This window comes from Scardinius erythrophthalmus (assembly GCF_964197995.2).
Source record: "Scardinius erythrophthalmus genome assembly, chromosome: 13".
In the NCBI taxonomy this organism is placed as follows: Eukaryota; Metazoa; Chordata; class Actinopteri; order Cypriniformes; family Leuciscidae; genus Scardinius; species Scardinius erythrophthalmus.
The window spans coordinates 1,166,543-1,190,344 of record NC_138233.1 but is presented as its reverse complement, the minus strand read 5'-3'; the positions used below and the strand labels follow the sequence as shown (position 1 = coordinate 1,190,344).

Genomic DNA, 23,802 nt, shown 5'->3' with positions numbered 1-23,802 from the left:
TCAAACATTTCCTGCAGAAATTGATAGTTGGAATTTGGGCTTTCGGTATCTCTACCTTCCCCCTGGCCGCATGACCCCTCTTGAAGTTCTGGTGAGCCCATTGGATCGGGCGAGTCTGCACCTCTCTCACTTGAGGATCCATCGTTTTGCACTATAAGATAAAATGTTCCATCAAATTTGATTATTTTTATATTGTTTTCTGCACGTCTCGCACGTAAGGTATGTACAAACAATTGGTCTTCCTTCCTCCAGACTTTATGAGCCGACAAATCACTATATACTTCTAGGGTATAGTGAAAGTTCCACAAAAAACTGAAGCTTACACGGACGTCAAAATTTTCAGTAAGTTTACTTCAGAGAAAAAACACAACAACTGGAGTACTCGACAAGGCTTAACAAAAACAGCGTCATCAGCATACTTAGTATGCACCCAAAGTACACTAGGTTGGGGTGCACATCATTCAAAATAAACACAAAACATAAAGTAATAGTGTTTTCTCATTATTTACACTTAGCCAACACGTAGGTCTATTCAGAAAAAAAACTAAATAATTATTCAACAACAAAAGTTACAACATCCTCCCACCCGATAAACCACGTTTATCGTTTGATCAAATTAATTCCAAAGAGTATAGAAGTTGCACAGGTCTTCTTAACACACTGCCTGATGAAATACGGACACAGCATGAGCGTACCAGGCCATCTCGTCCTGAATTCAGTTTCTCAATTCTTCCCATTTTCCAAGTTTGTCGGGGTACTTTGTCCTCTCCAATTAGAACAACATCGCCTTCCTTCAGCATAGTAGCCTTTATTGAATCACTCGTATGAGCTGACTTTAAATCCATCAAATAGTCTTTTCGCCAGCGATTCCAAAATGTAGTTAGGAGTCTCTGACGGTACTTCCACCGGCGAACTGCATGTTCCTTGTTCAAATTTGAGGAACTAGACTCCGAGACCATAGTCTTTGGTGGCAGAGAGGTTAGTCTTTCCCCTACCAAAAAATGCGAAGGTGTTAGAGGTTGGGGCTCATCCGCGTCATTGTGCACGTATGAAAGTGGTCTAGAATTTAGAACTGCTTCCACCTCTGTCAAAATAGTAGTCATCTCTTCAAAGTTTAGTGAGGCTTTTCCAAGGACTTTTCTCAGACAATTCTTCACGGATCTAACAAGTCTCTCCCAGAAGCCTCCCCACCAAGCAGCACGCTCCACAATAAATTTCCAAGTAATAAACCTCGAAGAAAAAAAATCCGTAAGCTCAGAGGTTTTGAAGGATTCCCACAGTTCTTTCAAATCCTGGTCTGCCCTTTTGAATGTTTTTGCGTTGTCCGAGTATATTATTTTGCACAGACCTCTTCTTGCTATAAATCTTTTCAGAGCAAGGAGAAATTTCTCTGTGGTCTGGTCTGACACCAATTCTAAGTGTACTGCCCGAGTAACAGCACATGTAAAGAGTGCAATGTATGCCTTTTTTGATGCACCGTTTGATTTGACATACAATGGGCCAGCAAAATCAACTCCAGTGACTTCAAAGGGTGGTGCTTCAGTAACTCTGTCCCTTGGCAGAGGTGCCGTAGTTTGCTGAGCTGGTTTTGCTGTCAATCTCTTACAAACATGACAGTGTCCTACAATTTGCTTTACAAGCTGTCTGCCTCGCAAAATCCAATATTTCTCTCTCACTTGAATAAGTGTATCTCTTACACCGGAATGCATCACTCTTTCATGATCTCTCTGAACTAGTAATTCTGAGTATCTTTGCTTCGTGGGGAGCACCCATGGATGCCGTTCTCGGAAACTAAACTCGGACTGTTGTAATCGTCCGCCTACACTAATAAGTCCATTTTCATCTAAGAACGGCTTAAGATCCTTGATTTTGGAGTCTTTGTCAACCATTTGACCTAATTTGAGCAAATTTATTTCCTCACTGAAACTCTGTTCCTGAGTTATCTTCACCCAATACATTTCAGCTGCAAGTATTTCTTCTGCTGTGAGTTCGCCTTGGATTTTACATCTGGATCGAGCATTGGTTATAAACCTCCTTATCCATGCAGTTATTCGTAGCACTGTCTTCAATCTGCTATATTTCTCCAAATTCAACAGAGGTTCTATTGGTGTAATACCACCAAACTGCACGGTGACCTGAAACTTAGACCTCAGTTCAGTGTTCATTTCAGCAACACAATTTTCCTCAGGCTCTTCCGAGTGAGCTGGAACTAAAGATGCCGGGCCATACCACCAGTGTTTACTCTGTATGAGATCGTCTGCACTCTTTCCTCGAGTGGCTAAATCAGCTGGGTTGTCTTTCCCATTACAATGGGACCACGATTCAGGGTTTGTGAGATTCTGTATCTCAGCCACTCTATTAGCTACAAATGGTTTCCATTTCTGTGCAGAACTCTGTATCCAGCGTAAGACAATTACTGAATCTGTCCACATGTGAATTTGATTTTTCTCCATCTTCAAGGGACGAAGCAGATTATGTCCTATTCTAGCTCCGATTAGAGCTCCCATTAACTCTAGACGTGGTAATGTAAGCTTCTTCAAGGGAGCAACTCTTGTCTTTGATGCTACAAAACTGGTTACAGTTTCTCCACTTTCATTTTCTCCATGAAGATACGCAACTGCGCTGTACGCCTTTTCACTTGCGTCACAAAACACGTGCAATGTGTGTGCTTGAACGTTAGGTTGAATCTCAATTTTGTACCATCTTGGTATGGCGATCAAGCTAAGCTGTGGCACTTCACTACACCACTGATTCCACACTCTGGTCAAATCTGGAGGCAACTGTTCATCCCAACTAAGTCCCCTTTCCCACATTTCCTGAAGAAGACATTTCACTCTAACAGTGAAGGGAGTCAAGAACCCTATGGGGTCAAAGATACGGGATGATGTTTGCAACACATTTCTTTTTGTGTTTCCTTTTCTCTCCAAAACACTCAACAATTGCTTGAATTCAAACACAAAATCATCACTTTCTGGTCTCCATACTAAACCTAGTACTTTTAGCACATTTCCACTGCTATCTGATACTAGGTTTTGTTCCATCGCATTTTCCGTCCATCTTGCTCTCAGTTCTGGTGAATTTGTCACCCATTTACACAATTTCATGCCTGCATCTAGTAAGATGTCTCTGGCAGCTGTGGAGATAGTGTATGCTTCATCCACCTCACGAGCACTCACAATGAAATCATCCACATAGAGTGATTCTCTTAAGGCTTCCACTGCCTTAGGCTGTTCTGACTCTTTTTGTTGAATGTGATGCCTAATAGTTGCAGCTAACAAGAAAGGACTTGGGGAAACTCCGAAAACCACTCTACACATTCGCATAATGCGCAACTCAAGTTTCTTATCATCAGTCAGCGGACAATGTAGCCACAGAAATCTGACAGCATCCTTTTCTTTTTCTGCCAGAGCGATCTGTAAAAATGCCTTAGTGATATCAGCCGTAAATGCAATTTTGTGCAATCGGAACTTGATAAGCACGTCCAGCAGGTCAGGATTCAAGTTTGGTCCCGCAAACAAGCAGTCGTTTAGTGATGGACAACCCTCCTCATGTGAAGATGCATCAAACACTACCCTTAGTTTAGTTGTTGTTTTATCTTCTCTAAGTACAGCCTGGTGTGGCATATAGTATTCAACAGCATCTGTTTTCTCTGCTCGTGGGTCATTGTCTGGAACATCTTCACAAATGCCTTGCTGTACATAGTCTTCTATTACATCTCTGTAATTCGTGTAAAAGGTTACGTCAGCCTTTAGGTTTCTCTGCAGCTTCTCAAACCTCTTCTTTGCCACGTTGAAGTTGGTTTGTAGCTCTGGTTTATTTGGTTTCCAGGGCAATTCAACCTGATAACGTCCCTCCTTAAAAGCAACTGTTTGGTTAAAATGTCGTACAGCTTCCATTTCTTCTGGACTTTCAGTCGTCTTGTTCAGTATGCCCAAAGACTCTACTTCCCAAAAAGCACGCAATTGTTTTGAGATCTGTGTGTCTTCTTCTAAACATATGTGCATGCAGGTTGTGTCGGTTACGCTCAACATGGGAATCGGTCCTTGTACAGTCCATCCAAACATACTTTCCAGAGCCATAAGAGATTCGGTTAATCTCTCAACTCTACCTGTTACTACTTGCCAGTAGTAGTCTGCTCCTATTAATACTGAAAGCTCAGAATCATTAGTCTCCTCAGAGAAAAAATCTTCAAGTTGCAGACACTTAGCTTCAAGCTTTTTTTCCACATGTTCTCCAGGAACTCTCATAACCGCAGTACAAACTTGAGGAGTCTCTATGGCTGTGATTTCTATTCTTTGATTATCATTCCATACACTTTCAAGTGTTAATTTAACAATGTTGCGTTCTGTTGTTACAGGACATTCAGCTCCGAAAGTATGAAGATTCAGTGTCTCTTTATTCAGCACTGGTAATTCTAGTGTTTTCACTAGACTCTCTTGCACAAAGCTTCTTTGGCTGCCTCCGTCCAATAAACAGCGAACTAATTTCCTGCCTGTTGGACCCTCTATCCATGCCTTAACTGTTTGAAGCAGCACAGTTGTTTGTCCTTCGGCCTTTGGTTTCACAGTGCTTGACACTGATGACACTACAGCTTCAGAGCTAGTGTTACAATCTTCCACACTGTCACTGCTAACATTAGGCTGCTCGTCTTTTTGCTCACAGATTGACTGATGATGCTTACGTCCACACTTAGCACAGGTAATTCCCTTAACTCTGCAAAACTTTGCTATGTGCTTTGGCCCTAAACAAGCAAAGCATCTTCCCAATTTTTTCAGCTTGTCTTTTCGATCAGACACTGAATATTCAGAGCAATTTTCAGGCTTATGATTTAGCTTATCACAATATACACAAGATTTGGGAGCATAACTAGCAGTGTGCAGGGCGGCTGCAGAAGACATCGTCCATTTTTTTAACCTTGGTTCATGAGTCATCTCAGATTTAGTGACAAATCTGTTACTGAACGGTTTGTCCCTTTTTGAGCTTTCTGGTCTAGTAAGTTGCAGTGCTCTTTCTCGACTTTGCACTTCCTTTTGTAAAAATTGAATAAGCTCAGGCACTTTCCATTCACCATCAGAGTCTAACTGGCGAGTATAGGCTAATGCAATGTCCTCTGGCATCAACTGCAATAACACAGGGCACAAAAGACTGCCATACGTGTCACATGGAACACCTAAAGATTCCAAACTTCGAATTTGAACTTCACATTCGTCATACAGACTTCTCAACGCGTTTATGTCTGACGATCTCTTTACTGGAGTCAAATTAAGAAGTTTAGACATGTGAGCACTGATAACAATATCCTTCCTTACGAATCTGTTCTGTAACAATTCAATGGCTGCATCATAATTACTGTCCGTCAGAGTAAGCCCTGATACTGCGTTAGCCGCTGCCTCAGCCAAGTATGTTTTCAAATAGGCAAATTTCTCTTTCTTACACAGTGCTTCATTAGAATGAATTGCGGCTTCATATTGACTCCAAAACTCTTGCCATTTGCTTATTTCCCCAGTAAACTTGCTAATAACTAATTTATGTAGCTTGACAGACTGTTTCTCTGGCAATCTTTTTTCGTGGTTCGCATTTGCATCTCTTACCCGTTCTCTCTCTTTTTCGCGCTCCCTTTCTATCAGTCTTATTGCACGGGATTTCCACATAGTAATGCGGTCCTGATAATCCAGCGCGCTCTCTACCTCTCTCTCCAGATCGCCCGTTGGAGTTTCGTTTTCAATGCCTCTGTCAAGATCCACTAAACTTTCCTCTTTCGTGGATAAAACTGAAAGCAACTCACGCAGCTTATCACAGTCTGGTTCTTCTTTACCGATCTCCTCTTGCAAATGAGTCAGCATCTTCGTCGCCGAGCTGCGGATAGTTTTCCTCTTCTTTTTCATCCGTTCTAACTGTTCTGCCATCTTTATTCAACTTACTTTCACTTCCAAATTCCATCTAACTCCGAGATTCTTAATTCGTGACTATCCTGTGTACGTATCCCGGGTTTCGGCACCAAAAACTATAGTGAAAGTTCCACAAAAAAACTGAAGCTTACACGGACGTCAAAATTTTCAGTAAGTTTACTTCAGAGAAAAAACACAACAACTGGAGTACTCGACAAGGCTTAACAAAAACAGCGTCATCAGCATACTTAGTATGCACCCAAAGTACACTAGGTTGGGGTGCACATCATTCAAAATAAACACAAAACATAAAGTAATAGTGTTTTCTCATTATTTACACTTAGCCAACACGTAGGTCTATTCAGAAAAAAAACTAAATAATTATTCAACAACAAAAGTTACAACATAGGGCCTCTGGCTGGAGCACTTTAAACATGTATTTAAGTTTATCTACTATTTCCACATTCATGTGTTCAACTAAGTCAAACACATTTACACAATATTCAATCGTGCCTCGTTCAGTATACCAAATCACTATATTTGTAATTTCGAAACAGGTGTTACACAGACTTCCCATTGACAAAGCAACCTCTTTTTCCCACAACATTGAATGACATTTCATACATTCATCATTTCTAACTAAAATCCAGAAATTTTGACGCTTGGATAATACTTGTCCATCATAGGTTCTTGTTAGTTCCTACAAACAAATAATATTTCAAGTTACATTTTTTTTTTTCTCTAACAAAAATTTCTTTCTTTTCCTGTAAACTTACAGAATCATTTTTTTTTTTTCTAATGACATAATAAATTCATATCTACCAGATTTCCAAATTCATCCAGTTTGTCCATGAAATTGTCATATCTTCCCGGGGAGCTAATCTTGCTGAAAGCCATGTTGCTGTGTTTTTCTTTTCCAAGGTCTCGATGCAATGTGTTCTTGCATTTAGACATAACTGGCAATATAAGGCCTTACCACACCTCTCTGCCCAGATGATGGTCTTAATGTACGTAAATCAATGTCGTTTGATCTGGTCTTTTTTCTTACAACATTTGCTGTTTCTACATATTTTCCATATGCCAGAAATTATCATTCTAAAAATCCTTCCTAATCCTGAACATTCAATAAGGATTAACACAAACAAGATTGTCACCATTGTCAATATTAGTTTAAAATTGTTGATTATCCATTTCAGTGTATTATATGTCTTATCTCCTATTCCTGCCATTCGCAGAATTTTCCTCTGTGCTTTCTCCTTAATTACACTTTGCATTTTCTGGGGCTCTCTTTCCTGCATTTTCTTATCAAAATATTGTTTCCTCGCTACCATAAAATAAAATGGAAATGGTGGCATGCATCTACCGTTCTCTTGTAAACTGAAATTAGCTGTTGCATCGGCATGAATAGTATTTTCAGTCATTATTGGTTCAGAAAATAATCTACAAATCCCTTGATTTATTTCATTCCTTCTCCAGTTCCCATCTACTCTATTATTTATGCATGTCCATCCACCATAAATCCATGGTTGTATCCCTCCAATAGATCTCACTGTCCAATAAGTTTTTAAATTAAACATCTCTTCACCCTTTACTGATTTACCCCAATAGTCCCATCTCAACCAGTATGCTGGTTGAGGCATATCTTCCTTCCTGTGATATTCCCTTATTTCTTTAGGAATAGCCCAAGTAACGATCTCATAATCATTTTTGTATCGCATTCGAACTATTGGTATTGGATAGTATTTTTCCAACCTATTATTACTATACTGGACACTTACTCCGGACTGACCTAATTTAGAGCTCTTTTTTATGCCCTTGACATTAATTGGAATTATTTTTTCATCCTCTTTTATGGCTATGTCTTCCAATAAATCAAATAGTCTAAATTGGATTATCATCTGATCAGTTACCGCACCATCTGCAGTTATTAAATTTATCCACATCTGAGATCGCTTCAACATCGTTATCATTCTTACACCTTGACTTTTAATTCCATATCCATTCATAAATATTAACCAGTGGTTTTCATCCTTATCTGTTTTCTCTACTTTATTTTCATTATAATCTAAATCACATTTCCATTTGTCCATACAAGAGCATCCGATCCAGTTCATTTCATACGCTTTACAACTTTGTTCATTAAGCTGAATGCTTAATTTCTCTAGTAATTCATCTCTCGAGATATTATGTAATTTCCAATTATATCTGGTTTTAGCACATTCAGTCATGTCGCCATTGGGACATTCTTCCCAGAATTTATCCGTTTTAACACTTATCTGATAAAATTGTTCTTTATTCTCGGAGTACCTATCTCGTCCCCAAGCAACCTCAGCATTCCTTACTGTTTCACTATACCATGTTAATCCAGGAATTGGATTTTTTAATTTTTTTAATGTCTCGTACATGGTATATTTGTCCTCTGTGAATTGGTCTTTGCATTCTATCTCAAAGTACCTCTTTTCCAGGTTTTTTGTGTTCTTAATGCCTGTCACCTTTGTTTCCACAGACTTTTCCTCACCTAACTTTTCTCTTTGATCTTTCAGAACAATTTCTTCATTTACCACAAATGTTGTGTCTATCTCATAATTCGGATCCACATATTCCGTGTCAGTCTCACCTATTTTCATTTGGTTCGTTATTGTTAAGTTATCATTTAACCTGATCCTAATCCAGAATAATACTATAACTAAACCAATAGATATTATTGCCCCCACAAAGACTGTTTTTTTCAAATACGTCTGCTTCCAGTTTCGTGTCATTCTGTGGTTTCTTGACCTCGCAGGCCAATCCTGGCACTCAGATTCCATGTCCTAGAAGATAACAGAGATATACTCCTCTGTTAGACCTCTTGTCTTGTCATTTATCTTTAGGTAACTCCTAAATGTCACTATCCTCTTTCATTTTCAGCTCTCATAAATACTTAATGTGTTGAAACGATTTTCAATACTCTAAACTATATCTTTTCCCCCTCTTGAAAATTGTTCAACACATATAATTCTGTAATGTAAAATGCTTCATACTTACATTGTTTGATATCCAAGCCATGCACCAAAAATACACGTTTACATATTTTTGTATTTTAATATTATCGTTTTGCAAACTTTGCCATTCAGTGTCATTTTCGCTTTATTCCCTTTTTGTTATGAATCTTACAATTCATCAGATTAGTTCTATATAAATATTTCAATTTTATATCTTTTTCTTTTGTAGTTCCATCCAGAAATTTGTAAGCTTTGTTATCTGAACATATTTTCCTGCTGTTTTTTTTTCTTCTTTCAACTAGCTCTTTTAAAATAATTTATATTCTTTTATTGCTTTCACAATTTACGATATGTCACTGTGCTGTGGAGCTTTAACATTCTTTCCCTCTCCTTTATTTTTCAGGAATGTTTTAGTGTTTTATGATTTTTTAACTAAAATCAAATTTCTTTTACTCCACAGTCCATTGTTTTGAAGTTCGACTGAATGTTTATCAACAATTTTTATTACTTTATCTTTTTTTGTAATTAAATCCTTAAATGGCTTTGATGGTTGTTTATTTTTCAACTTGATCCACACGCAGTCTCCTACCTTGCATTCATCTTCAGGTTGTTTTACGTTTTTTTTTAACCTTTCTTTCTCCTGTATTCAAATTAATATAGTATAATGCTTCTTCCAGGTATTCATCCCATTTTATATCATTGTGATTGGCCCTAAAATAGCTTTTTAGGCTCCCGATTGCACGCTCCGCCATAGAGTTACTTTGCGGTGAATAACGTAAAGCTTTGTGCATCACAATATGTTTTTCAACTAACCAATCTTCCAATTGTCCTCCGACAAAATAGGTTCCATTGTCAACTCTAATACTATCTGGTCGTCCCCAAGCTGACATTAATTGTTCCAATGCTTGTATAATATTTTTTGTATTAGTATCTTTGAGAGCTTTAGCCCATATTCTATTTGAATATCCTTCCACCGCAACTAATATATATTTATTTCCTAACTTTGTTCTTGGATTTAAAGGTCCAGCAATATCTAAAGACCATTCTTGGTTTATTTTTTCAGGTATTATTTTACCATAGTCTCTCCTGATGACATTGTGATATCCCTTACGCATGCAATTTTCACATTTTATTTTTATTTCCCTATATTTTTTCCTCCAATTAGGAATATTTATATTATTATCGGATAATATTTTCCCCATTAAATTCATGCCAGGGTGTTTTAAACAGTCATGCAATTTTTGAATTGCATTTATCCCTTCATCCTTTATAATTACTATCCTTCTTAACCTTGCTAATTTGTCTACTGCATTGTTTCCTTTAGATATTTCCGTATCTTCCTTCGAGTGTCCTTTCTGATGAATTACAAGTCTAAATTCCTTACTAGACTATCAATCTCTTTCCACATCTCTTCATGTTCAATAGGTTTATTGTTAAATTTAGTGTAGTCATTCTGATTCCAAATGTTTAAGTTTTCATTCAAACTGGTTTCAATATATTTACTATCTGTTATTAAAACAATTTGTTTGGCATTTATTTCCTTCACTTTTCTAAGCGCTTGTAATACCGCCATTACTTCTGCTGTTTGAGCCGTTCCAGATACAGATCCTCTGTCTGTTATCTCCTCACTCTTTTTCTTCCTGATTATGTATGCCCAGTGAGCTTTTTCGTCTATATCTAGGTCTACTTCTAGTTCTTTTTCATCATTTCTCCCTTCAAGTTGTCCTGAGCCCAATATTGATTCTTTTAGCTCACAAAGCGCTTTTTCCGCTTCTTCAGTCCAGGATAACTTATTACCCTTTATTGTTGTATATATTGGTTTTGCTTTTTGACTAAATTTAGGAATAATGTCTCTAACATAGTTCATTAATCCCATCATTTTCTGTACATCTTTAACATTGTGCGGAGTGTTAATTTCAGTTATTCGTTCTTTCATTGTTTGGGTAATGCCTCTATTACCCGCTGACACCCAGAATCCTAAAAATTCAACTAAATCTGTCATAACTTCACTTTTTTTTATATTTTATTTTTAACCCTGCGTCCTCAATTCGTTTCAATACCTTTTTTACCGTGTCTACATGCTCTTTTTCACTTTGACTCGTTATCAACAAATCATCTATGTAAATTTCTACCGGTAAGTCTCCTAAAATATCCATCATTGTTTTTTGGAATATTATTGAGGAATTAATATATCCTTGAGGTAATCTTTTATACGCGAAATGTCTATTTTTTACCGTGAAGGCCGTCTTCTCTTGACTCTCTTCCTTCAAAGGGATTGCCCAAAATCCATTACACAAATCCAATTTGGTAATATATGCACCGTCTTTTATTCTCTCAATCGTGTCTCTGGCGTTTATTATATAACGACGATCTGGTTTCGTTAATCGATTTAATGCTCGAAAGTTAGTAACAAGACGATGTGTTAAATCAGGTTTAGTAATTAATTGAATTGGACTGTTCGTTATTGCGGTAGTTATTTCTCTAATCACTCCTTGTTCTAACAATTCCTGTATTGTTTGATCCAATTCTTCTTTTGCTAACTTATTAATAGGATATTGTCTTTGTGGTTTATGTATACCCCCTATAATTTCATGAGCATACTCATCACTAACTTTTCCACAGTCATTTTTAAATTTCCCACAAGGAGCTTCTCTTAACGCTTTTATTAATTCCTCCTTTGATTCCTCACTACCAATCATTTTTTCTTTAATACGAGTCAATTCTTTTTCTATATCAACTTCTTTAAATCTTTTCCTGCAAGCAAATTTTCTTCACCTTTTATCATTTTAACACCAAACTTTTCTCCCATTTGTTCTTCCTCTGTTCTCCCATTATATGTTTGAACCAATATTTTATCTGTATATTTTATCGGCTCTGTTGTTGAAGATACTTGAGCTCCAGTATCTAAAATAAATTCTATTCCTTCTACATTTACAAATAATTCCTCATTTCTTTCTAACACTCTTTCATCACAAATATTCCTCTTCAACAGGCCTATTTCATTTCATTGTTTTGGTTCTTCTGATTTTTCAGCTTTCTCCGCTATCTGTTTTTTCTCTGAAATTGATTGTATTTCTTCCCTTGGAATCAATTTATTTCGCCCAAACCTTTTTACACTTGGGTTTATTGTTTTTCGTTTTTGTATCACTTGAGTCTTTTGTTCTGGTGTCATTTTTCCCCATTTTTCTTCTGGGATATAACTTGTTTTCGGTGTACTATATTTCCGATCACTTTTATTTTTATCTGTGGCACTATCATTTCTTTGCCAGGTTACTGTCCTTTGATTATTTGTCTTAGGACCTCTGAATTTGTTTCGTTCACCCTGTCTGGCTTGAAAGCGAGTATTGTATGGCCTTGCGTTGTTCGTTTGTATAATTTGTTGTTTTTCAACTTTAGGTTTCTGTTGCTTCTGCATCTTTTTTGGTTGATGCTCTTTTCTTTTTATAAATTGAGTATTTAAATCATACTCTGCTAGTTTCTCTTCTATTTGTTTCTTAGTAACTGTATTTAAAATAGTAACCAATTTATATCCTCCGGGTATTTTCCTCCCCACATCCCTTAGCAATCTGACTTTGTCTAACATGGGTATTTCATCTTCTATGGATAGCCAAACACTAAGTAATGGTACCTGGTCTTTATTCGCATTAATTAGCATGTCTCTCCATTGTGTATATTTATCCTCAATTCCTGTTAGACTTCGAACTTTTTCTAGTGCCTCAGCCGAGATTGCATGACCCGTACAGGTATGAACAAGTCTAGTTATCGCTTCAGAACCTAGTCCTGCTTGTGTTGACGCTTTTATTATACGATCAGTATAAGCACAATGATCCTCTCCTGATTTTTTAAAGCCAACTTGTTTCCTCACTACATTTGTCAATTTTAATTCAAGAAGCTTTACTTGTATATTTTGCTCATCACTTCTCTGTGGAGTATTAAACTGCAGCTGCCTGACTGGATCTTCACTATCTACAGGAGTCAAAGGTCTCCTTATTTCACTCTGCACTAGATCTGTCTCACTCTCACACTCCCATTCTTCTTCAACTTCTCTGTTTAAATTATCTATAGCCCTATGACCTCTTATCGTCTCCAAATCTCTTTGCAGTTTTTTCGTTTCGTTTTTTAATATTTTAATTACATTTTCCATTTCAATAACTATTCTCCTGTGATACTCGTAACCCTCTTGGAATAGAGTCTGTTTTCCTGTCTTTGACCAACCTTCCTGTTCAGCAATTTGTATTGCAGAAGGAGATTTACTAGCTGTTTTCACTTGGCCATAAGTCAGATCCCGCTCGGGTATTATTTTTTTATCCCATTTACTTAGTAGTTCTCTATCTCTTTTTTCACTACTAGGATTTCTATACATAGTTCCCTTAATCTCAACTTCTGGCCAGTCATTTTGTATCTGTTTGGTTACTCTTTGCAATTGTATTTTTACACCTTTTTTGTGCCGTAATCTTGTTTCTTTTCTTATTATTTCTTCTTCTTCACTCAGTTCATGCTCTGCACTCATCATGATTGAATTTAAATCTTCAATCTCCCTTTCTTCCTCCAGGCTGTCATCCGAACTCTCCGAGTCCGTTTTGACTTCATCCAGTCGTTCTACTTCTCTTATCGGAGTTTTATTAACGACATTCATTTTTTCATTCTGTTTTTCAATCGTTTCCTCATATTCTCGTCGAAATTCCTCTCTGTCTCTATTGTTCATTAATAAGTTTATTTTTAGGAATTCCTCTTCTGAATTACTCATTATTCCTGATATTATTCCTTTAATCATTGCATTTGTGGAATGCCCAAAATGTCCTGATCCTATTAAGGGCATGTGCAATTCTTTCACTCCACTACTAGTTGCTATTTTTATTAATGAAGACATTATTGTCTCCATTTCTTTTTCCATTCTTTTTATCGTACATAGCTTCTTTCTACTATCTGTTATTATTGCATGAGCTATAAATTGCCAGTAAGGATCACCTGAAGTTATTCTCACTGACCCTGGAGATTTTTGCTGCAGTATTTCCTTCACATCATTAATCTCTTTTAGGGCTTGTACTCCTAACATACTGTCAATCATTCGTGCAGCTTCACTTTCCTCATTACCATTCAGGACTATCAATCCTCCTCTGGTATTGTGTAATAATCCATCATAGATTTCCACTTCTATCTGTCCTATTTTTATTTCTTGTTTATTTTGTTTACTAGATAATCCAGATACTTCTATATCTTCATTCGTTGCTCCCTCCATGATTAGAGCACTTGATTCGTCAATTTCAAAATTAATTATCTTTTCTATATATTTTCTAATCTTTTCTTTGTTTGTCTCTTCTCCTAATGTTTTGTTTAATTTTTTATAATCAATATCATATATTGTTATCGCTTGTTCTTCGGGACTTTTCGATAGTATACTCTCAACTTCTTTATCTTTACACTGTATATATACAGAACTACTTCTGGCACTTTCTAATCTCTGTGCCCACTGTATTACCGCTGTGGCTACTTCTGTTTCATTAAATTCCCCTTTACTTAAAGAATTTCTGGATGGAAGCCAAAGTATAAACAGATTCCAATCTATTTCTATAGCCGACCTATTCGCTTTCAAAGCTTCTTTTTCCCATATAATTACTCTAGGATCACTCCAAGTATATATTCTAATATGGGTTTTATTCGATGCTGTACTCTCCATTCAGCGACGTGCACTTCGCTGGACAGTTTATACAGCCTACGCTAAATCTCCTTATTAGATTTAGCTAATCTCTATAATTCATGCGTATTAAAATTATTTTCTTCCTTTTATCATACGCATCCAACTCATCTTATTAAGTTGTTTTAAAATTCTTTTTTGAATTCTTCTCTTATATTTCCTATAGGATTTCCTTTTTCCTATATTCAACTTTAGCACTATAGAGATTTTTAGTAGTGTTTTTGCATGCACTTATAACCCTGACCAGGTTATTTTAATAATTCTACAATGAATTATTTTTTGTCTACAGGATTATCCTATCCTTTTTTAGACTTATCTCATTCTCTTGAGATCACAACACTACTTCCTTTATAACCCTTCCTTTGGGTTCCTTCAATAATTTACTTCAAATTATTTTCTTTCGGATTCCCTTTTTCCCGTCTTATTTCTTCCTAAGATCGCTTTTTATCATGTTATTCACACGACGGTCTTAGTTTTTCGAGCAATTGTTCTATTGATTTTGGCCAGAAATCAATAAACAATTTGCCCCTTAAAGTTGGGCGCCATGTTTTATGGTGTTCAATTTAATTCTCTCTATGGTTATTAAATGTTTACACCTTCTACCTTATTTTAATTATTCTCAGGTTAAGGTAAAGTAAGTCAAATTCGTACTAAACAATAAGTATTCAAATGTCCATATACTCACAATTCAGTCGAAAGACTTCTCCGTGGTTTAGTTCAGCTCAACTCTTTCATAAAGTAAAGACTTATAGCAAGTTGGTTCTTTTTATATCAATTATTGGTATTTTATTTTTCTAATTACAGTTGCTCTACATACAATATCAAAAGTCAATATAAAGTTCAAAGGTTTGTCAGTTCACAAGCTTCGTCAGCAGGTGGCAGGCTTGGATCATCAAACAAGGGCGAGGTCTTCCTTCACAGCGTCTGCCTCTCATCTGTTTCACTGTACTTTTTATAATTCATTTCATCACACCCCTTCATTACATATTCAATTACATATGGACAATTTATCCAATCCCAGATCTGGAACAATTGTCAACTCCTTCAGTCTTTTTACAATCTCCATAAAAGACGCCTTCCTTTGCCTTGCTTTCCACATACGAGCTCGGGCCCTCAGCTGTCTTCTCCTTTTGGTCTAGGACACAACAACCAGGTAATACTTTTTCATTTTACTGAATATACTTTCTAATACATGTTATTTTTTCTATCTAACCCATTTCTTTCTTTAATACATGCTTGTAATACATGTGTGTGTGTGTGTGTGTGTGTGTGTGTGTGTGTGTGTGTATATATATATATATATATATATATATATATTTATATTTGTTATTCTGTGTGTGTTTGTTTGTTGTTTGCCTGAATATTGACATGTATAATTGTATTTTTGTTTATTTGATTATTGTTTTTTTGTGATGGTTGTGATGTATTTTAGGACCCCCTCGAAAACGAGATGGTGCATCTCAAGGGGTTTATCCTAATAAATAAATATGAATAACTCAGCGCCCGCCTTCTCACCTCCACCCGCCGCCGCGATCATATCACCCCTGTCCTCTACAACCTCCCCTGGCTCCCAGTCAAACACAGGATCAACTCAACTCAACTCAAAATAGTCCACCTCACATACAAAGCACTTAAAGCCTTACTTTCCATTTAGACTAAAGTGTCCTAGCTTGAAAGAAAGAACTTGATATCTTGATGTTTTGAGACAAGACTCATTAGAGCCTAGCCAAATCCAACCTTGGAAAAGATGTGTGTCGGTGTGTGTGTTAGTGTTCTTGCCTACAGGTTATGGAACCCCTGGCATTATTGGAGATTGACTGAGTTGTTGTTCAGGACATGCTGGCACCCAGCAACTCAAATCTGCGACCTGGAAGGTCACGACGTGTCTGACTTCAGGGTCCGAGTGTCTGATGCATAATCTATGGAGATATGCTTCAGTCTGTATATGTGTGGAAATTATCTATTTCTTAGCCACTGAAAATCATTCAACCTGTAAGCAATGACGTAGCTTAGACCTTGGGAATGGTATAACTGCTGTGATCTTTGTAACTGTAAGCGGGGCGGCCTACGAACTCCAGTGTGAGACTTGAAGCTGACTTCTGCTGATGAAACTGCAAACTATCTTCAGTAAAACTTTTCTTAAAACTTTTATAATTCTGACTCCGGGTCTTCTTTCAAACATCAGGGGCCTCATGTATCAATCTTGCGTACGCACAAAAACTTTGCGTACGCCAGCTTTCACGCTCACGGTCGTATGTACTAACAGTGAAATTAATGCGAGAATGTGCGTTCCTCCACGCCAATTTCATGTCTGGCGTACGTACATTTCTCATTGTTTTTGTCCGTTGGCGACTCTTACAGGCAATGAAGTGAAGCTGCAAACATTACACAACGAATTGTTCTACAAGTCTATCGCACCACCAACCGTGAAAAGCATTGCTATTAATTTGCAATTTATAAAATAATTGACATATATTGTCACATAAGCCTCATGGGAATATTCTATAAATTAGGCAATTGAGTAAGAACATATAAAAGCATATGCAAATTGATACAACCCTTAGTCTATATATAAAATAAAATAATATCAAATATAATATAATATAATATTGATAAAAAATATTAAATATGAATTAATATGAATGAATGAAATGAAAAATAATAAGGCGCCCTGTACAGCTATGATAAGCTGTTCGGCCGAGCATTCGATGTTGTTATGCTGCGAGCTGATCGGTTGGTTCGTTGCCGCCGCGCTCTATCACTCGCACACCATAAAGAGCAAATTGTTTTTTAATGTTTCAATTTCGTGATTTAAATGACATAATTTGGAAGCGGATAATTTCTTCACAAACAGCTCATTATGACTCAATGTTAGAATGCTGCACCTACACTCGATAGTGTGAATAAGATCAGCAACGCAGACCACTGCATTGACAGCGTTAAACACATGATCTGTCTATGGCCAGGGCTCAGCGAAAGACAGCGCTGATTGAGGAATTAAATTCAAAAATAAAAGACAGTTTGACATCTTTTTTCTCGCATCTGTGAATTTATTTTTTAATCATTTGCTCTGAGATGAAGCGAATATATCTGTGCGGGAATTTCTCGTAGCCTACTATAGAAGCTAAAATTGCGGGACTGGTTTAAATTATGCGCAATCCCCACATTCCCACACCGAAATTCAATATATATAGATAGATAGATAGATAGATAGATAGATAGATAGATAGATAGATAGATAGATAGATAGATAGATAGATAGATAGATATAATATAATGTATAATAATATATTTAATATATAATAATATAACATAAAATATAATAATAATAATAATAATAATACCGCATTAACGGCAACAGCCAAACTCTCCCACTCATATTTTTTCCTTTTGTTATTAATTCCGGAGGACAAAGTTCCAAATAAAATATTTTTTCTAATTTCTACTTTTGATAGTAGCTCCTCCAATTCACTTCTGTAAAGTTTAGTTTCTTGCCGCTTGCTTTAGACATTTTCTTACTGCTTTCTTTTGCCAAAGTGGACTCATTACCATATTTAGATTGATTTAATTTAAAGGGAGGAGACTGGGTGGGGTGTTGTGCTCATGCATGTGTGCTCAATTTTACGTTAATTGGGATGTACAAAGAGAATATGCGTGGGATTCTTCGTACGCAGAGATCCATACATCTGGGGGTTTTTGTGCATACGCACATTTACAGCTTTGTCCGTATGCAATGTTTTAGTATGAATTCTACGCAAGTCTTTGTACATGAGGCCCCTGGTCTTTATAAACCCAGGACATCAATCTCAACCCTCCCCCTCATTCTTTTTTTCTTCTTTTTTTCTTTAAAAACAACAAAAACAAAACACTGTTAGCATGTCAAAATTCAATTTAATAAATTCTTAATTTGAAAGCAAGCTGTTTTTTTACATTTATTTTTTTACATTTTGTTTACGACAACATTTCGCTCCATCTGTCACGGGTGTGCAGGGATTCATAGATGTCAGGAGTTCTGCTACTTCCTCTTGATTATAGACGCCAGTAACCGAGGTTGTGCGATCTCCACCGTTCTTGTACTGTCGGAAGAGCAGACCAGAGCACTGGGCTTCAACCGTAGAGGTTTTTCTTTTAATCTCAATAGTGCAAGAATGGTTGGGTGGAATCTCTATCTCCATTGTCACTGAGTGCAGGACCTTATCAAGATTGGATGTTGTTTCAGAATTCAAGTGACCATAGTCATATTTCCCAGAAACTTTTCCACCTATTTGTACTGAACTAGAAACTTTTCCACTTATTTCTACTGGACCAGAAACTTTTCCACCTATTTCTGAACCAATATTAACAGAGGCCGATGCCTCCACCGCTCCTCCAACCGTATGCGTACGGCTCTTTAGGAAAGCTCTTGATATGTCGATGCCTTGATCAAACTTCACCACATGTTTGGCTGGCTTGCAGTTCTTGTTTTCAGCTGTGAACCGTTTTATCACTTCTATCTTGTCTGCCTTTACCTTTTTTTTGTCTTCACAATTATCAATTTGAAAATCCTGACCTTTTATGTCATAGTTTACAGTGAGAACTTCAGAACTTTTTATTAAACTGTCTTTGGTCATCAAACTGATACCATTGTTATCTTTAGTAATGTAGTGACCTTCAAAAATGATTATTGGGTGAAATGGAATCTGGCCACTCTTTACATCTGCCCACTTTTTCCACTCTAAAATTTCAAAGTTGTCTTTATTCACTAGAAATGTACGTTCCTCCTCATTAGTACTTTGGTTCATTTCTGAACTTTTAAGTGCTTTTACCGTAACATTATTATATATCCTAATTTGAAGAATGTAATAATCATCGTTGTTATGAGTAACTTGAACTGCATCTTCAGGTGGATCTTTTGATACAACCAACTCCAAGTAATGGTTGAAAACGCGAGGTTCCTCCTCTTTCTCAGCTGATCCACGGTTGAAAAGTCCACGAGGATGACGGTGATGAGGATGGTTAGAAGAGTCTGCAAGACAAATCCAATAGAAATACACAAACCAAAGACTCATGACTTATGTTATTTACAATATTTTTAAATAAGTACAGCTTCACACATGGATTATAGTTTAGTTTAGGAGTTCTGCAGAATGTTGAACACAAGAACTGAAGGTGAACATACCAGTGATGTTAGAAAGATCCTCTGAATTCCCCCCATCACACAGTGTGCAGATCTGTAGCAGAGCAAAGATGAAGAGCACGCTGAAACCCATCATCAGCTTCAGCTCAGTGTCTGGGGAATATCACCAAACATCACGAGAAGTCAAGTCAAGTCAAGTCATCTTCATTTATATAGCGCTTTTAACAACGTAGACTGTTTCAAAGCAGCTTCACAGAGATAGAGAAGAGCAGACTGGTGGACATTACATTGATATTAATTCTTTCTCTTTCTTTTTATTTTATTTTATTTAATTTACCAGCCACAGCCAGCATTTTTGAGTTTCACGGCCCACATATTTTGTTCTATGAATATCTGAACATGCAATATATCAAAAGAAGGAAGAGAACACTGTAGTGTGGCAAGTGGTTTGTGGTTTCTCACCCTAAACTATGACATAAAAGGTCAGGATTTAGGTAAAGGTCAGGACAAAACATTGGGTTATTTGTTGGGTTACACATATTGGGTCAATATGTTGGGTTATTTTCCAAAAATATTGGGTCATTTTTAAAATCGTTGGGTAATTTCTAGAAATAACCCGACTGTTGGGTTAAATAACCTACGGTTTCCGCAGCGACGGTTCAAATTTTAACAGTCCAGTGACAGACAGTCAACACAGAAGCTGCTGCTGCATCCTGATTATGAATGGTAAGTCATATCGTTTTTATGTATATATAACATTAACCCTTATGTGCTGTTGGGGATGTTTTCATCCACTATGGGGTATTTTTGAGTCTTAATTTGGCCATAACTTTCTCTGTGTTTCAGCAAATGGAATGATTTTTGGTGACAAATCTTATTTCGACACATATTTTTACATACAATCAAGAATTTAGATGGACCATGGATGTGACGTTTTCAATCATATCTCCATGAAACATGCATAAATTGTGAAAAATCGAATCTTTATTTATAGCAGATTCTCAGGATTAGAAAGAGCCAACATAATCCATTGTGTTCGTTGATCACATGATATTGCTCATGGCGGAACAATAAAGTCCATTAGGGAGCGTCAAGGACTGAACAAAAAAGCTATCTTGGTTATATATATATATATATATATATATATATATATATATATATATATATATAGTCTTTTATCAGCAGTTTGAAACGTGTTCTATCAAACGATACTAATTTTTTTACTCTTTCTATAGTTTTGGAGTTATGAGTCTTTACTTTTATTTGTGTCTCTCAAAAAAATTTTTAAAAATGCTTTCAGGGCTTAAGGGGTTAATTATCTAATTAGGAAAAGTTAACTAGCTAGAAATACAGATAAGAACTTGAAGCAAGATAAAGAGATAAAGTAGACAGGAGAATAAACGAGTAGTCAAAACAACAGTTCAAATCAGCAACGGTGGATATGAAGAATATACTGTGATGTTTGACATTTAAGAAAATCCAGATGAAGTCCTAAAAGTTCCTCTAATAAACCCTGACAGTGTCGGCAGAGCAGATATATCAGGGCAGACTTCAGTACTTTCACTGAGATCATGAAACAAACAATCGCAAACTGAGGTTTTGTTGCTTTTCTTTCATTCATGTTATACATTGAATGTTATTAATAGTGAATAAATCTATGAACAATGTACTCACGTGTCTACTGTATCAGAGCAGTAATCAGTCTTCAAACGCCAGCAGCCTGAGAACACGAACCTTCCCTCGATTTCACTGAATTACAGAAACCACTCCTTAACAACTTACAAGCTCAAGTGTGTGTCTCAATGTCCTCTGCATATTTCTGAGAGTTGGAGGATGTCTGTGCTGTGCAAAACTTTGTTGGGACGTTTTATAGAGCTAGATCTAATACGGGAACTAAAACTATTCAGGGGTGTGTTTACCGAAGGTATCGTGAGCCAAATATGGTTTGTATGACGTGGACTCAAAAAATCTGTATCTTGAGCCAAACGTTATGTTGTTGAATGGGAAACACACCCGTCTGAGTGAGTTTCCTGTAAAATCAGTAACTCACTGCGGTAAACTCAGCCGCCCAAAAAAAACACTCCACAAAAAATGAATGATCTGTTTTTATAGGGGATGTCCCATAAAGTCTACAAACCTCATATTAAACCATTTGACTGCAGCTTTTTGGAAAAAAAAAAGAGTCACATTATTCCAATTGAGAGGCCCATAAAGACCTCATTTCTAATAAGTAGAAAAAAATCAATGGCCAGCTCTTATAAGGGATGTCCCATACAGGATACACACCTCATCTGAAACAAATTTACTGCAGCATTTTGCAGATATATGCCATTCATCGACTTCACAGGCCTAAAAAGTCCTTATTTTCTAATAAGTAGAAAAAACTTCTGGTCAGATTTATTTGGCGATGGACAAAACATTACTTTTTGTAATTCTGTACTTTTTGTATTTTTGTTCTTTAATTAATTCAATAGCTTTTTTAAAGGTACTGCTGGAGATAAATTTCTCTAGCAATGTGGAAGAGACTTTGACTGTAGTGTACGATGCTACTGCAGTAGCCACTAGAGGGCCGGCCAGACCTCCTGTCAAAACGCTAAGCACTGCTCCAGTTATTGCGCCCACAGCTCCGACCACCTGACCGATGTTGCTGCGCTCATGAACATCTTCCAGCTCTTGCGCCAGTTCCAACACTTTTCCTGCACATTCCTTTCGCTTCTCCAGCCAGCGGAAGAGCGAATCACATAACATATCTGCTTCCTCCATGATTAGAGCAGGGTCTGTGTCAGAATCATTTAATTCTACAGGTTAGTAATTCTACAGAGCCTACAGCTACAGGTAATTCTACAGAGCAGCAGATTTTGCTCTGAGCCACATAGAAACAAAATCATTCAAGACTCGCAAAATGCTCTACAACCAGAGTACTGTACTCAGACAACAATTAGCAAAGTCTATTTAGGAAATTAGGAATCTAATTAGGAAAAATAAACTAGTTTAACAATTTGAAGCACGATAAAGAGTTAAAGTAGACAGGAGAATAAACAAAGTAGTTAAAAAAATAAAAGAGTTCAAATCAGCCAAGGGTGGATATAAAGATTACACTGTGATGTTTGACATTTGGGAAAATCCAGCTGAAGTCCTAAAGATTCTTGTTCAGTGAAGATTCTAGTAAATATAAAAAAAACCCTGCCAGTGTCGGCAGAGCAGATATATCAGGACAGACTTCAGTACTTTCACTGAGATCATGAAACAAAAAATAGCAAACTGAGGTTTTGTTGCTTTTACTTTCATTTCTAAAACTGTTGAAAAATGTACTTACGTGTCTACTGTATCAGAGAAGTAATCAGTCTTCAAATGCCAGCAACCTGAGAACCAGAGGTGGAACCCACTGCGCAATGTGTCGTCGAAGTGACGTAATTTTCATGTAATTTTTGGACGTCCAAATTCGGTCCATTGAAGGGGGTGTTTTGTGACGCCAGGCGACGTCTTTTTTCGACGTCTTCTGCCCGTCTAATGTTGACGTCCGTCCACAAAAGTATATAAGTCTTTTCCAAACAATAATCGCGCTCAGTGCGCTCAAACAAAACAGCGGTTTCTTTAGGCTTCTCCTCATGAGAACACACACGCACTCACACTTCTTGTTCTCCTTGGGAATCGAACCCGTGTACTTACCGTTACAAGCGCCAGCACTCTACTGTTTGAGCTACAGCATCACACCTTTTTGTGTGTCTCCAGTTATGCTATATTTATTATAATAATTATTACTAATCTGTATTCATATGTATTATTCATGTTGATAATAACAATGTTGATATTTGTAAATAAAAAAATATTACATATGTAATACCGTAATGTAATGTGTAATTACCGACGTGCGGAAGACGTCGAAAAAACAACCCCTTCAATGGACCGAATTTGGACGTCCAAAAATTACATGAAAATGACGTCACTCCGACGACACATTGCGCAGTGGGATAGTAATCATGTAAATTTCCTGCACCTGTCATAGACGTCCAAATGACGTCCAAAAAAATGACCCAAAAGGTCCAATGTTGAACATCAATATGACGTCCAAGTTGGGTCATGGTTGGATGTCCAAATAGTGGACCTAGTTTGGACGTCGAA

At 36.9% G+C, this 23,802-nt stretch overlaps 1 protein-coding gene across 3 annotated transcripts; it reads right to left on the bottom strand.

The window, feature by feature from the left end:
- Positions 1-18,437: 18,437 nt before the first annotated feature.
- Positions 18,438-23,343, bottom strand: LOC308700777 (natterin-3-like). Of its 3 annotated transcripts, XM_081382550.1 has the most exons (4): positions 22,997-23,312; positions 21,355-21,429; positions 19,723-19,833; positions 18,438-19,569 (listed from the first exon to the last, which is right to left on the bottom strand). In XM_081382550.1, exons 3-4 carry the CDS (start codon positions 19,814-19,816, stop codon positions 18,497-18,499), a joined length of 1,167 nt encoding a protein of 388 aa, XP_081238676.1. In that variant the 5' UTR covers positions 19,817-19,833; positions 21,355-21,429; positions 22,997-23,312; the 3' UTR covers positions 18,438-18,496. The 3 variants fall into 3 exon arrangements, with proteins under 3 accessions (XP_081238676.1, XP_081238677.1, XP_081238675.1); XM_081382551.1 differs by lacking the exon at positions 21,355-21,429 and having other exon boundaries at positions 22,997-23,343; XM_081382549.1 differs by lacking the exon at positions 22,997-23,312 and having other exon boundaries at positions 21,355-21,631.
- Positions 23,344-23,802: the final 459 nt, after the last annotated feature.